The 14266-nt window shown below is 52.1% G+C and overlaps 1 protein-coding gene across 1 annotated transcript; it reads left to right on the forward strand.

Annotated features, from left to right (window-relative positions):
* Positions 1 to 1623: 1623 nt before the first annotated feature.
* Positions 1624 to 13691, forward strand: LOC101918856 (T-cell surface glycoprotein CD4). The gene is made up of 10 exons (XM_013297606.3): positions 1624 to 1982; positions 7713 to 7850; positions 9512 to 9667; positions 9753 to 9896; positions 10137 to 10409; positions 10856 to 11218; positions 11334 to 11576; positions 11667 to 11785; positions 12016 to 12083; positions 13303 to 13691. Exons 2-10 carry the CDS (start codon positions 7784 to 7786, stop codon positions 13316 to 13318), a joined length of 1449 nt encoding a protein of 482 aa, XP_013153060.1. The 5' UTR covers positions 1624 to 1982; positions 7713 to 7783; the 3' UTR covers positions 13319 to 13691.
* Positions 13692 to 14266: the final 575 nt, after the last annotated feature.

Genomic DNA, 14266 nt, shown 5'->3' on the forward strand with positions numbered 1-14266 from the left:
TGAGGCTGGGATTCAGAGAGAGAGACCAAATGTGGGTGGAAAACCACAAAAGCCCCCTCCTCCGCCCTACAGAGAAGGGAAACAGCTGAGATTCAGTAGCGGTGCAGGTTACCCAAGAGCAACCTTGCAGTGGGTTTGCATGGCAAGGTTTTGGTAGCAGAGGGGCTGCATGGGTGGCTTCGGTGAGACGTGAGGAGGAGCTGGCCCCAAGTCAATCACAGCTGTGTCCAGGCCAGACCCACCGTGGGCCAAACTGAGCCAACCGACAACACTGGGGGTGCCTCTGTGGTAACATATTTAAGAAAGGATATAAACCACTGCACAGCAGCCATGAGAGAGAGGAGAAAATGTGAGAAATGGCTCTGCAGACACCAAGATCAGTGCAGGAGGGGACAGGTGCTCCATCCAGGCTCTGGAGCAGATATCCACCTGCAGCCCACGCAGAGTCCATGTCGGAGCAGCTCCTGGCAGGATATGGGGCTTGTGGAGAGGAGCCAGTGCTGGAGCAGGTTCACTGGCAGGAACTGTGGCCTGTGGAGGACCCATGCTGGAGCAGCCTGTTCCCGAAGGGCAGTAGCCCATCTGGAGCAGTTAGAATCATCAAATCATAGAACAGCCCAGTCTGGGCAAGACCTGGAAAGACCATCTGGTCCAGCCTTTTGTGGGAAACCCCAGATGGGATTATCTAGCACCCTGTACAAGATCTTGTACACTATCTTGAAAGGCCCCAGCGATGGGGACTCTGCCACATCTCTCAGGAGGTTGCTCTGGTGAATGGTCTTTCTCACTGGAAAAAATGTCTTTCTTACGTCAAGATGAACAGAAGAACTGCAGCCCATAGGAAGGACCTGCACTGGAGCACATCATGAAGGACCCCACGTCGGAGCAGGGTACCAGCACGAGCAGGAAGGAGTGGCCAAGGCAGCGCTCACAACCTGTCCCCCTGTGACACGCGGGGGGAGGAAAGAGGGGCAGAAGAGTCAGGGGTGAAGCTGGGCCTGTGAAGGAAAGGCAGGTGGGGGAAGGAAGGTGTTTTTACTTTTGTTTTCATTCCTCACTACCTTACTCTGTTTTTAATGGGCCATAAATTAAATTAACCTTTCCCCAAGTCAAATCCGTTTTGCCCGTGGTGGTAACTGGTAAGCCATGTCCCTGTCCTTCTCTTGACAAGATACCCATGAGAGATCTTTGCTCTTATCTTCTTCCCCTGCCCTGCTGAGGAGGGTGAGGGACAGTGGCTGGGTGGGCAGCTGGCAGCCAGCTGAGGTCAACCTGCCACTGCTATAAAAAAAATTAAATTCTCTCATCTCACCCCAGATCTCAGCCATCCTCCACAGACAGGTATCTCTAACATCGCCAGGGATCCCTTCTTCTTCTATTATCATCCCCACGCTACTCCTGGGCTCAGGTCCCCGGCTCGCGCCACAGAGGTGCCTCCTTTGCGAGTGATGCAGGAGGCAGGCTGGGGAACGGAGGTCAGCTGGCTCTTAGACACTGTCAGAGGTGAGCTGGGTCCGGATCTGCTCAGCTGATACCTTCATCTGCGAGCTTTCTTTGCCAGTAGAGCAGAACCAGTTTCCAACTGTTTGCTTTTAAGTTCCAGCCCCGTCACGGCATCCCATCAGCCGCCATATGGCCAATAGGCTCTCTCTGTTTCACACTCATTCTCCCCAGGCACTGCCATACATCGCCTTCCGTTATGGTCTCCATCTCTGTTCACACCAAGTCGAAATCACATGCGCCTGGAAATCCACCATCTGCCGAGAGAAGCTGGCGGATGTCAGCAGAAGCCGGACCAGCAGCAAGACCTTGCTGACGCTCCAGCTGGAGAGGAGGAGACATCAAGGCCCACGTCTGTTGAGCTGCTTTCTGAACATCGACTTCATTCTTCTTTTGTTTCAGCTGTAGCTGAGTGAGATCAATTACGGCAGGTGACAAACACAAGGAGACAGAAACGCAGAGGCAGAGAGGAAGGAGAAGAGGTAAGGAAACTTTCTTTCTTTATTTCTCTGAGAAAAGAGGCCAATATGTTTTCGGGTTTTTTAATGTTATGAACTTTTACTATTCCACGCAAGTTGCTGTTTCAGCTCTGATGGGTCTGGGTTTGCCCCACTTATAGGTCTGATGTAAAACCATCTTGAACCTTTGACTTTCTGCTGTGCGACTCTCCGAGGCCTTTTAGTTTTAACTGAGAAGTGTTTGCCTCCCTAGATGTTTCCCTGAAGAGGGCAAAAAGGAGGGGGCTACAAAAAGCTCAACATGCCTTGGAGCCTGGAGATCTCACAGGTCTTTTAAACCCACATATAGAGAAAAATGTCCACTACGAGGGGTCTGTCTCTGGTGACCGTGTATTGCCAAGGACTGGAAATGCACTGGGGAGCAGCCTTCCACCAGCTGCCACTTGCTATCACCTTCTCTGCATGCCCTCCAGGGAAGGGAACTTTATGCTAAAAAAAGCCTGAAAAATAAGAAGATGCCAGTCTCTGGCTGAGGAGGGACGTCTGCTGACATCTGTATGTGCTGAGGCCAGAGGGCTCCGCTCTGCTAATCCGAGCTGACTGGCTCCCTGCCCGGCACCGGCTGCCGGTGCAGCCCAATCCACTAGCTCAGGGCTTTCTTGGGGAAAGAGGGATCCTTTCAATTTAAGGACACCAGAAAAGAGCCTTGCCTTCCCCTTCCATGGGCCACCGCACTGTTGAAAACCAGAGTTTCATTTCTGGTTGAATTTTTCAACTTTCAGGTGGTGCATCCTGCCCAGCCTCCACCAGCCCCCTCAGGTATCCCTCTCCATGGCGCATCAGGGCTGAGCTCAGGACACTACTTAGTGTTCTTTGCTAGAAACAGGACAGTCCTCTGCAGTCCTGGCTGCATTTTAGTCTCAAATCGATTCACAGGGTTTTCCTTTATCCTACCAGTGGGTATCCTACCCACGAACATGGCTGCCAAAGCTGCCTGCACTGCGGCCGGGCTTGCCTCATCCAAACTGAGCATCCCTCCCGTTCCCACTCACGGCTCTCGGGCACCCAGGGATGGTGCCCACCCGATCCACTGCAGCCTCACGTGAGGACTCTGTATTCACTAGGGAAAAATAAAGGAGGGATGCTTTTTTGCTGGGAATGGGCAGAAACACGCCGTTTTGCTGTGCTGACCGTATCAGTATGTGTATAGACCCTGACCCTGCCTGGGCTGTACATCAAGCCAACTGTGTGGTAAGGTCTCGCTGTCCCTACTTTGGCAGCTGCCTTAACGGTACCTGAACATCATCCCAAGCGTGCACATGGCTCGGCAGGGCGATGGAGAGCCTGCCTTCAGAGGGCATCTCGGCACTTTGGCTAGTCACAGTCCACCGTGGCTTTAGAAAGTCACCGTTGGGCTGCAGCTGTGGACTGCAGGGCAAAAGGTGGCTTGTGGAGCAAAGAAGAGGAGGGTTAGGGGGAAAGAAGCAGGGCTGGCAGCTGGGGGGGAAGCTCAGAAAGCCGGTGCTGCAGCGCCCGTGAGGCAAGGGCAGGTCTGGGGTTCCCCTTCGGCTGCCAGAGGCTGGAGGGAGCAGCCAGGGCTGTGGCCATGAAGCTGCTTCCCAGGGCACCCGCCTGGGTCGGGGCACCCGCCTTGGCCAGGGGCATGTTATGGCCAGAGAGCTGGGCCGGTGGCCCGGCCACCCTGCCATGTCCTGACAGTGGGACATCCCTCAAGGGGGATGGGCAGGTGGCCAGCCTGGCCCCCAGCCCTGGCTCCAGCAGGTCCCTTTCGCGGCTGCTCCCCTGGCCGGCCAGAGGTGCACAAGGGGAAACTGAGGCAGGGTCAGTCAGTCGCACGGGGACAGCGGGGCCCGTGAAATAACCTTCACTGCTATCATGTCTTTGCTCTCTGCCGGCTATTTCTGTTGCGTTTGCTCTCTTACCCTGCCTGCCGCTCCCATACGTTTGCTTTAACGTTAATAAGTAATTCCAAGGAAACCGCTACTCCAAGAGCCAGACCAGCTTCGCTTTGGATGTTTGAACTGGGAAAAAGGGAGGTGATCGGCTGCAGCCCCGTGCCCCAGAGCCAAGGCCAGCCGGTGTGCAGGGCGTGAGGCAGCGGCAAAGGGAAGAGCAGCAGCAGCAGCTGCGGCAGGGAGCCCAGTACGGAGGGGGGGGGGGGGGGGCGGGGGGGCTGGGAGGCCCCCCCGCCCCAGCAGAGCGAGCTGCTGCCAGATCAAAAGCATAGCCACAAGCAAGAGCAAGAGAGGAAAACAAGAAAACCACACTGCATGAAAGAGGCACAGGAACACACCAAGAGAGGGAGATGGCCCGCTCTGCATCAGAAGCGGTTGCTGAGCTGTTTTTTATTTCAGTTTCCTCCTGCGCCAGCCCGTGCCAGGCGGGGGGACAGCTTGTCTCAGGTGCCAGCCGTGGGGCTGGGGGCCAGAGGGAGCGGGGGGCTGCCAGCCGCTCTCCCAAGCAGATGTTCTCCCGGCCAGGCTTCCTCCTGCAGGCATCATGCCCCTGGGGAAGACCGCTCGCTACCTCCTTTCCCTATCCCTCAGAGAGGCAGGGATCATTAAAATAAGTAAAGAAGGAAATTAAACCAGTTTAATAAGAGGGAGAAGTTAAAATGAAATGGAAATCAATGTTCACTTGGGAGGGAGCCCTGCTCCTCTGTCACTGGACGTGCTAATAAATCAAGTGTGCCTGGACAATTCTGGCACAGAGGCCAACCGGCATGAGATGGTCTGGGCTATTAAACTCACTCAATCTCCAGAATGAACTGGCTACAAGCCAGCCACCTAACGGAGTGGTCCCTGGCCCACGCTAACACCTAAATGCATCCCAGGAGCTGCTCGGGAGAGTGAGAGTTGCCCTGGGCCAAAAATGTGTCAGGAATTGTTCTAGCAATTTAACAGGACTGATGAGTGTGTTCCAGCGCCTGGGGACATTCCCTGACACCAGTTAATTTACCAGCAGCAGGGTAAGATACAGCGGGGCTGTCTGTCAGGAGGCTGGGGGTCTGCTGCCCGCTCGCTCGCTTAACGCCGCAGAGCCTCGCTCCCTCCCATCCCTAAACTCCAGAGCAGCGTTGCCTCTCGTCTGGCCTGGAGGGATGCAGAAGGTGATAGAAAGACTCGGGGGAAAAATAGGAAGTGGCATGGCTGAGCAGCAGAGATAAACAGGGAGAGCAAGAAAAGTGTGTGAAAAATGCTAGCTGAGGGCAACGTGCACTGCCCGCTGGCTGGTGGCACGTAGGTGGCACGTAGGTGGCACACACCGTGCTGTGGGGTCTGCCACAGAAAGGCAAAGGTTAGTGAGAATGAAGTAGGAATGCACAAGATGTGAAACCACAAGAAGAAACAGAAAAGCAAAGATGTCTCGATCTGCCCTTACCAAGCAGGGCAGGGGCAGCGGTTCACCGGCCCCGGGCGCCCTGGCAGTGTGGGTTTGCTCAAAACTGGGCAGCAAGAAGGCGAAGAACAAACCGAAGCCAGAAGATGACAGAAAATAGAGATTCCTGGCCAAAACAGAATGATGGAGTGTGACTCAGCGATTTCATTTTTACCTGTTCCATTACCTTCAGGTTTTATATAAAGTTTAATGACTTGAAAATATTTGAAATCCAGCACTGACCCTGTTGATGTGCAGGTACCGCGTTAGAGCCAGGGCTGGCTTTTCCCACTGGTGCTGCTGGGACAGGCGACACCAGTATTCACAGCGGGGATGAGGTTTCTCCGGTCATCTCAGGAGCAGCTCCTAGGGCCCTACGCCAGTTCTCGGTTATAGATGTTTCTTTGCAGTGAGATGCATACAGATGCCTTGCTGTTGCCCCCGTCTTTATTCTGCAGCATAGCCCAGCAAACTGCTTCATCGCTGCTGCTGCATCTTGCTAGAAGTGGTCTCCAGCCGCATGCACTGGCTCCTTTGTTGTACTTGTTTCGCACAAAACAGCTCATGCAAATATTCTCTGGGGCTGGGCTGGGTTTTTGACTTACACGAGGCAACCCACAAATCTTCTCTGACCGTGCCTTTGCCATCTATTCTGCTTCTGATGGCGCACATGGCTGCTGCCTTGCTCTTGCACCTGCACTTTGCATACATGCACACGTGTGCATCTGCCTGGCCGTCAGAGTGCCAGTCACACTGACCTGATCCCCATGTAAATGTAGCACTGATGTTTACATCTACTCTTTGATAGCTTCATGTGCTCTGATAATTTAAATTAATTTCAATATTCAAGTGTCCTCTAACAGAATATATTATACTTAATATTGCACACCATACATATAAATACAGTACAAAATTATTCTTGCATTTTGTTTGAGTTCACTCCTGTTATAATTCCAGCCTTCCGTCTGTCACTCTCTTGGCATGGGGAGCCCCTGCTCTCCAAGAAGTGAGGTTGCCTCACTGGTTTTGCTCGCTCCAACCAGTCAACCTGCTTGGCTTCCTTGTTGCAACATACGCCTTGGATTAGGGATGGAGAGCTTGGCAGTCTCCTCGCGCCAGCAGCCATGGTCCCCTTCACCTTGTCAGTCCACCCAGCTGCAGCTGATGCCAGCGCTCAGTCTCTGCTACAGCCAGATACTTCGTCTGATCTGAAAACCCAACACCGTAACTAAGTCCCAGTTCCCACTTCAGTCTCTGTTACCATCAACGCAACTTCTTCTTTCCCACCTCATACCTCCCTTCTCCCCAAACTTTCTGTTGAACAGCCCTAAGGATTCCAGCAAGTCTTTCCAATGCCACCAGACCTGGTGGTTATTGAGATTTTTAAGGTAAGAAATAAGCAGGCAAAAAAACAAACTAAAGAAAAATATTAATAACAGCCTAAAGGTGGCCTCAATCATAGACTCACAAAATCACACAGAAATATTTAGATGGCAAGGGACCTCCGGAGGCCTCGGGTCCAACTTCCTGCTCACAGCTGGGCTGACCCTAAAACGGCAGCACCTTGCTCAGGGCCTCATCCAGGGAACCTGTGGACATCTCCAAGGGCGCAGATTGCCTGGCATCGCTCGGCATCTATTCCAGTGCTGCACCACCTTCAGCAGCAAGAAAATTCTTCCTTATATCTAGTCAACAGTTCCTTGCTGCAACCTCTGGCTGCTGCCTCCTGCTCCTCTCCCGTGCCTCTCTGAGGAGACAGTTGCTGCTTCTTCCAGGTAGCATCCTTTAGATAATGGGAGACTGAAATGAGATCCCACCTTGGCTCCCCTGCCTCTCCCCTCCAAACCCAGCTTTCTGTCACTCCCTAACCTCTTCACCATCCCAGTACCCCTCCATTGGGCTCTGTCCAGTTTATTGGCATCTGCCTTATACTGGGGGCCCTAAAGTGAACCCTGTGTCCTAGATGACACCTCAGGTGGGCCAAACAGAGGGAAATAATTACCTCCCTCAGCCTGCTGGCTGTCTTCCTGCTAACTGAGCCCTGTATGTCGTTCGCCTTAATCGCTGCGGGAGCGATGATAACCCACCATGGAGAAGTGAAAAAGCACAGACCTCTTGGCAGCACGAACACCTGCAGTCCAAGGAAGGCCAAGGAATACCTAGGGATGTTTAATACCAAACACCAGGGGCAACACTGCAGCTGGATTCTTTGCTGAAACACAGGGCTCTGGTGACTTCACCGATCAGTTTCCACGTTGCTGCACTGACGGGTGGTGGGTACTGACCGGGAACATGGATCCCATCCACCCAAGTCTGAAAACCAAGCGTTATTAACAGAGCGTTTGGGTCTTCCAGGCCAGCACCCCTGGGGAAGGAGAGCACTTCCACCGCCGCAGCCTGCAGCAGTGAGGCGTGTCCCTGCAGCGATGGAGACTTTGGGCACGGTGGTGGGTAGCGTGCTTGCCGTGCTTGCCGTCTTGGTTCTGCATCTGGGTGAGTCCTCGGCTCAGCAAATCCCCCCGGTTCTTACAGCCTTTCCACAAGCCTTAGCGACATCTGGGGTAGGTTTAGGCTCCTTGCAGTTTGCCATGTAACGTACCTGTTCGGAGCAGGCTCCTTCCAGCCAGGAAGCTGCGGCAGCAGCCGCTTGCCTCGCCTGCCCACCCCTGCCCTGCCCAGCAGCGCTCTGGAGGTTAGGGCAGCGGGGCTGGAAGCTGGGAGGCTCCCTGCATCCATGTCCTGCTATTTCAGAGGCAGCATGGACAGCTCAGGCTTTGGGCCTCAGGTTGTTCCCGGCCCCATTTGGCTGAGCCTGCCAGTCAAACTGGGGTGTCTGGGCACCAGCAGGCTCAGGGAGCTGCCCTGCAGGGATGCAGCAGTGGGGTTCCCACCAAAGCTGCCTCCAGCTGTCGGGGCAGAACCACATGCTCCTCGCCACAGATCTGCCCTTACCAGTGTGATGGTACCAGCTTCCTTGGCTTGACTGCTGATGTTACACAGTCTGGTGACCCTTTCAGTGCTTATTTCCCAAGAAAGGAAGGCGACTGAGTAAGGCCAAGCCTGCATTTCTCAGATACTCAGCTTTGATTCCTCTGGTTGCAGAGGAAAGATTGGAAATCTTTTATGCAAAAGTATAAAGATTTACCTTTCAAGCAAAGCAAAAAAATACCCTTTCTTGTTAATAACATAATTTCACAGTTCAAGACAAAATTGTCATTTTCTGTGGTCTGATATGTGATTATTGAAAATCTGTACTGGCAATGTTGTGGATTGCCTATGCCCTTGGAGGAATACGTAACTTGTGGAAAACCCTCTCTTAAACTCACAGAAACTTTTTTATTTTGCACTTCTGTGGCTCCCTAGCACTAGGGTCACCTGGGGGACCTGCAGGCTAGGCAGCACTGAGGGCTCACCAGCAGTGAGGCAGGAGACCACAGCCCCCTCATTCCCAGCAACTCATTTCCTCGGCAACTCCATCTGCTTCTTATGGTCTCCTGCAGAAACCCTCTTCCCAGCGAAGGAAGGGAAGCAGCTCTTCCGAGAAACTGCCCCTAATGTTCCTCCATGTTGTACATCCTCCTGCTTTCACTGTCACATAGCCCTCACCCAACCACAGGAACCCACCGTTAGGCCAGCCTTCTTTCTTTCTGTTTTACTTTATCCTTTCGTTTTCCTGGGCTTTCAGTCTTGCTCCATGCAAAAATTGAAAGAAGGGGTGAGCAGATTTGCCAGTGCTGCTGCAAGTCTTGACTGGGGAGTGAAGCAGGGCTGGCGCACGCTGTCCGGCCTTTTCCACCAGTACAACAACTAAATCTCGTCCAGTGGGAAAGGGTCGTTTCAGTAAAACTGTTGACATCTCAAAATTGTGAATGATGGTGAATCCAGAAGAACCACTGGTATTTTCCCCGTTTCTGAATACATGTGAAACAGAATAGCCGAGAGCCAGGAGAAGGGCCCCAGGGGGAAGCTGAAAAGAAAAGGGCTGGTTGAGTGATGAGGCAAAGGTGTGAAAAACTCAGAAATTGAGGATAATCTTCCCAGTATCTGGAAAGTGAGGAGAAATACATGCGTCTTTCTGGAGGGGCGGGAAGCATTCGCTGAGGCAGCCTTCGGGCAGTGAACATCTGCCTTTCTCGGTGGGCATCGGCTTGCAGGTCTGGTCCCCGTCATGGCTCAGCAAAATGAACTGCAGGTCGGGGTCGCAGGACAGACGGTGACCCTGAGCTGCAGAGGCATACCTCACGACACAGGGGTGACCTGGAGGTACTACAGGCTTGTTGTAAGGCAGTTTAAAAGTAACCATTTGAGAGGTAAGGCTCCCAATTCATCACCCCTTCTCCCCAGTACACGGCTAAGAAACCTCTCCCTTCCTAACAAAGCTTATTTTAACAAAAGGCAAAGCCACCATGACGGATCGATCTGAAATCAGCTCCACCAGTAAGCACCTGAAGGTGTGGGACCTGAAGCTCTCCGATGCTGGCATCTACACCTGTGATTCTGGCTCTCGCACAGTCAGTATCTCACTGCATGTCTTTCAACGTGAGTGACCAGAGGACTTTGATCCACGAGGGGGCAAGGGGGCTGGGGACCGCAGGGCTCAGAGAGGCGTCTCTCCTGGGATTCCTTATCCAGGCTGCCGTTTCTCTGGCCTGGGCTATGATAGTTCATTTCTCCTCCAGCTGCAGGGCACAGTGTCCCCGTGTTCTCTTTGCTGTGACACTCGTCCCTTTCTGGCTGGAAGAGGAGTTGAGTTACTGGCTGTGCTTTTCCTTTTTACAGTGACAATCTCTCTGGACGGACACTTCCTACCAAAAGAGGTCCCCGAGCTGATTTTAATGCAAAATTCATCCCATCCTCTACCCCACCTCAGCATCACATTGTTTGACAGTAACAATCACACCGTGACACCACAACTACAAAACAAGACCCCTCAAAAATACATACTGATGTTAAAGCAACTGAAGGCTACGGACAATGGGACTTGGACGTGTCATGTCCATTCAGACTCTCCATTGATTGATCACAACATCACCTTTGATGTGAAGGTATTAGGTATGCAACAGCCAAAATGCAACTCACACAGGCTCAAGAACCATTGCTCCCTCCAGCTCGTGAGCCAAGCTTTTGCTTTCCAGCACCCCAAGCAATGGTGCTCCAGGGCTGATCTCCCACAGCTTCCAGCACTGCAGCTTGGCGATGGCTCTGCTGCCTGAGCTCTGTTCCACACTTGCTCCCATTTTCCTCTCCAGGCTTTGTAAGGAGAGGATCCTCCTCTCCCTGGGGTCTGTTCTTCTCAGCTCTGGTGAGCTTGGGTGCTTTGGCTCTTTAAACCTCTCCTCAGACACTAACCGTTCAACCTTCCTGGAGTATCTCTCAGTTTTTCTCCAAGTCCTCTTTCAACCGAGCACAGCCTGTGTCTCTGCAGAGCAAGGGAGGACACTGAGAAGTGTAGCTGTGGCTTTCCTTGCCTCTGTATTCCCTGTCTCTATTGAATTCAGGTTTTCAGAATCCAGATTTGGAAAGAAAGTATGCAGCTGTCGATAGCACTGTCACCTTGTCATGGCGTCTGAACTTCCAGAAGGTAAAATGGCAAGAAGGTTTCACAGGCCAGCTGAGCTGGAAGCAAAAGGAAAGTGCGACTGCTCATGAGCTGCTTGATTTCAACATCACGGCACGAGGAGAGCAGCACGAGACCAAAAAAAGCAGCCCCTTGCGGTTTGAGATACCTGAAAGCAAACCTCAAAGTGCCATAGAAGTGAAAATCCCCAAAGTCCATTTCAGCCACTCTGGGCAGTACTGGTGCCGGCTGGCGTACAGCAGGAGGTACACACAGAGCCAGATAGAGCTGCTGGTGATGAAAGGTGAGAGAGAAGCGGATCGAGAGATGAGGAGCTGCAGAAACCTGGAAGCCACAAGAATACGTGTGGACCCATCTTCCCATCCTCCCACTCACGTGTCCTTTTCTTACCCTCACAGTCTCGGCTGACCCTGCTGGGCCGCTCCCCAGCAGGGCTGAGGTGACCCTCACCTGCCAGGTCTCCAGTCCGCTCCCACCCAATGCCCACTTGCTCTGGGAACGTGTGAATGGGACTCAGGTGGACGTCAAGAAGTCAAAGCAGCACGAAGTGAAGGTGGAGGTGAATGTCAGTGCTGCAGGGCTGTGGAACTGTCACCTCATGGAAGACAACGAGAGGAAGATCAGCCTTCACTACCTCGTGGGTATGGAAACCAGCATCACCTTCCTGCCTCCACACAAAAGCCTTAAAATTCTCTTTGTTTCTGTGTCTGGATATTTTTCTCCTTCCACAGAGGAAGCTCCTGTTTGGATTAGCTATATGGCAATCGGAGCAAGCGTCGGAGGCAGCATATTGGTGTTTGGCCTTGCATGCCTGTGCATCATCAACGGCATAAGCTGGCAGCGGAGAAGGGTGAGTGCCCTGGTCCCTGTGATGGGCAAAGAGATGGCAGTGTCCCCAGGGCACAGGAGGAGTCCGATTTTCTCTCTGGGTGTGGGGCAGAACAAAGGGTCAGTCCATAGACTCAGAGCAAATGATTAGAGATGGACAGCCTGCAGAGGTCAGGCAGTACCTTACTACTACTTCAGAGGAAAGCATTTGAAGCATAAAATTATCCTTCTTTATCCCTTCTCTCCTGGCAGCAACGGGCAAAAAGGATGGCACGAGCAAGACAATACTTGCTGGAAAACAAGACATGTCAGTGCCAACAGTAAGTGACAACAAGGGCACCCAGAAGGGGCAGACTCCTGTTCCAAGGCGGGAGAGCCAGACGGCTGAGTGGGGACAAGTGGAGCTTGAGCCTGCTTGGTGCTACAGCACAGCTGCAGCTCAGCGTCTTCAGCTCTTACCCACGTTAAGTCATGTGTAAGCGTTATGAGCTATGTTTAATGAATGTCCTGTTATGCCCCAAACCCATGGTAGCACTCTGCTAGGAAACTGTCGAGCAGAGAGCTGTTAGCCAAACCCAAGCAGAAGTTCCAGAGCCCTTTGGTAGGTTCCACAGTGGGTCTGGGACCTGGATATCAAGGCTGTGGAGGCAGAAGGCACACAGCCAAGCCCAAGGATGAAACCCAGATTTTGAAAATGTGTGATGTCCATAATGTAATTCCAGCTCTGCTAGCACAGTGCTGGGCTTCAACCTGTGAAAATTGCCAGTAAACTCCAGGGAGTGAGGAAAGAGAAGAGAAAATCACAGAACACTGTGAACCATGCCCTCTCCCAAAGGTCCTGTGTGATGTGAAATAGTCCTGACCCTTTTCAGGAGCGAGGGTTTCTCAGCAGAGCAGCTGCCCTTTTCCAGCCCTTTAGGCTGACAGGGTATCAGGCATCAGAAGCAGCTGTGGAGAAACGCTCACAGCTGTTCTGTCACTGGGAGTGGAGAGCCAAGGACAGCATAAATATTGCATGAACAAGTTGAATGAATGTAGAGGTACAGAACTGGACTTCTGCTTAATTTTCACTGGTGACAGTGGCACACTGTGATGGTTTCACCTACTTTTTTTCAGTGAGGGTGTTTAGGGCAAATACCGCGTTATAGCTAGGATGTGTATTTGGTGAAGAGCTGCCTAGCATACCATGTGCCAAAGAATTCACCTCATCACCTCCATTTTGTCAAGGTTAAAAAAAAATCCCCTTAAGGAGAGGACAAAGCTCATACAGCTACATCCAAACCTAGATAAATCTGTGGAATACAAGTGCTGATACAGTTGTTCCTTAACTCTCTTTGCCAAGTAAGCAGCTCAGTGTAACTGAAACCTGAACTGCAGCCACGTGGATGCAGAAGTAACTATCTGCATCCGCAGCTACTGAGGCAGGCAGGCATCCTCTACACTGTGCAACAAAGTGGGAGGCTGGCTGGCTTCGAGGTATCTGAGTGAAGCTTTTCACCTCTACAGTACTGGTACTCACGTAACACTTTTCTCTTGCAGCCAGCTGAATAAGTAGTATTGCAGCACTGGAGTCAGAAGGACTGATGAAGTCTCTGCCTGTACCAAAACACCTGCCAGCCCATAGTGCTCTGTGCATCCATCTCCCTTTCTCCTGTTTTGATGTAATTCTGGATTCCTTCATCATTCCCTCAGTCTAATGCCATGGAGGGTTGCTGTCTGGCTAGCAGCCGACAGACAAGTCAAGAAACCCTTAAGAGTTATGATTGATCCCCAGTTCTATAATGAGAGACACTGAACAGAAGAGAGAGATATGTACATATATATATGTGCCTGCATTTTGCTCATGCACTTAATTTGACCTTCTTGTGGAACTAATTTTATGCACTGCTTTTATCTGCCTGAGAGACAATAAATTACTTCAGGGTTGGGTGGTGGGTTTTTTTTGCTGCTGAACTAAATTTTTTGTGAGGCACGCTTGTCTGGTTCAAATTCACATTTCTCCCTTTCCTGCTAGGATGTGGAATCCTGATTCTCACTGTCTCCCACACCCCTGGCTGCCATGAGCTTTCCTTCATGCCCTCTGCTCTCCGTGAAACCTGTCAGTCCTCATTCCCCTCTCCTGGGTGGTCTGAGCCCTGCGAAACCCCCAGTCCCATCCCTCAGCCCATAGCCTTCCCCTCTCCCACAACACACCAGTGCACAGGTGGAAATGCCGTGGGCAGTGGGGTAACTGGGGACTTCCTGTGTCAGAAGGGCAGTTCAAGAGAGCAATAGCTTCTGGAAATCAGAGCCTGAAGAAGTTGTGAATGTTGATCTAGAAGGTAAGTTTGGGAAGGGGGTGGCAAAGTCATTTCCGAGGAGAACAAACCAGCCTTGGACTGAGCAAGCCCACAGAGCAGAGAGAGCAGGCACCTCTGCGAAAGCCACTAAAAATGGTTCTCACCAAAATGACTCTCTGCGGGCTCAAGGAGATGGGAAAAGGGAGTGGAAAGCCCAGGGAATT

The sequence above is a fragment of the Falco peregrinus genome, chromosome 6 (genome assembly GCF_023634155.1).
Source record: "Falco peregrinus isolate bFalPer1 chromosome 6, bFalPer1.pri, whole genome shotgun sequence".
NCBI classification, from domain to species: domain Eukaryota; kingdom Metazoa; phylum Chordata; class Aves; order Falconiformes; family Falconidae; genus Falco; species Falco peregrinus.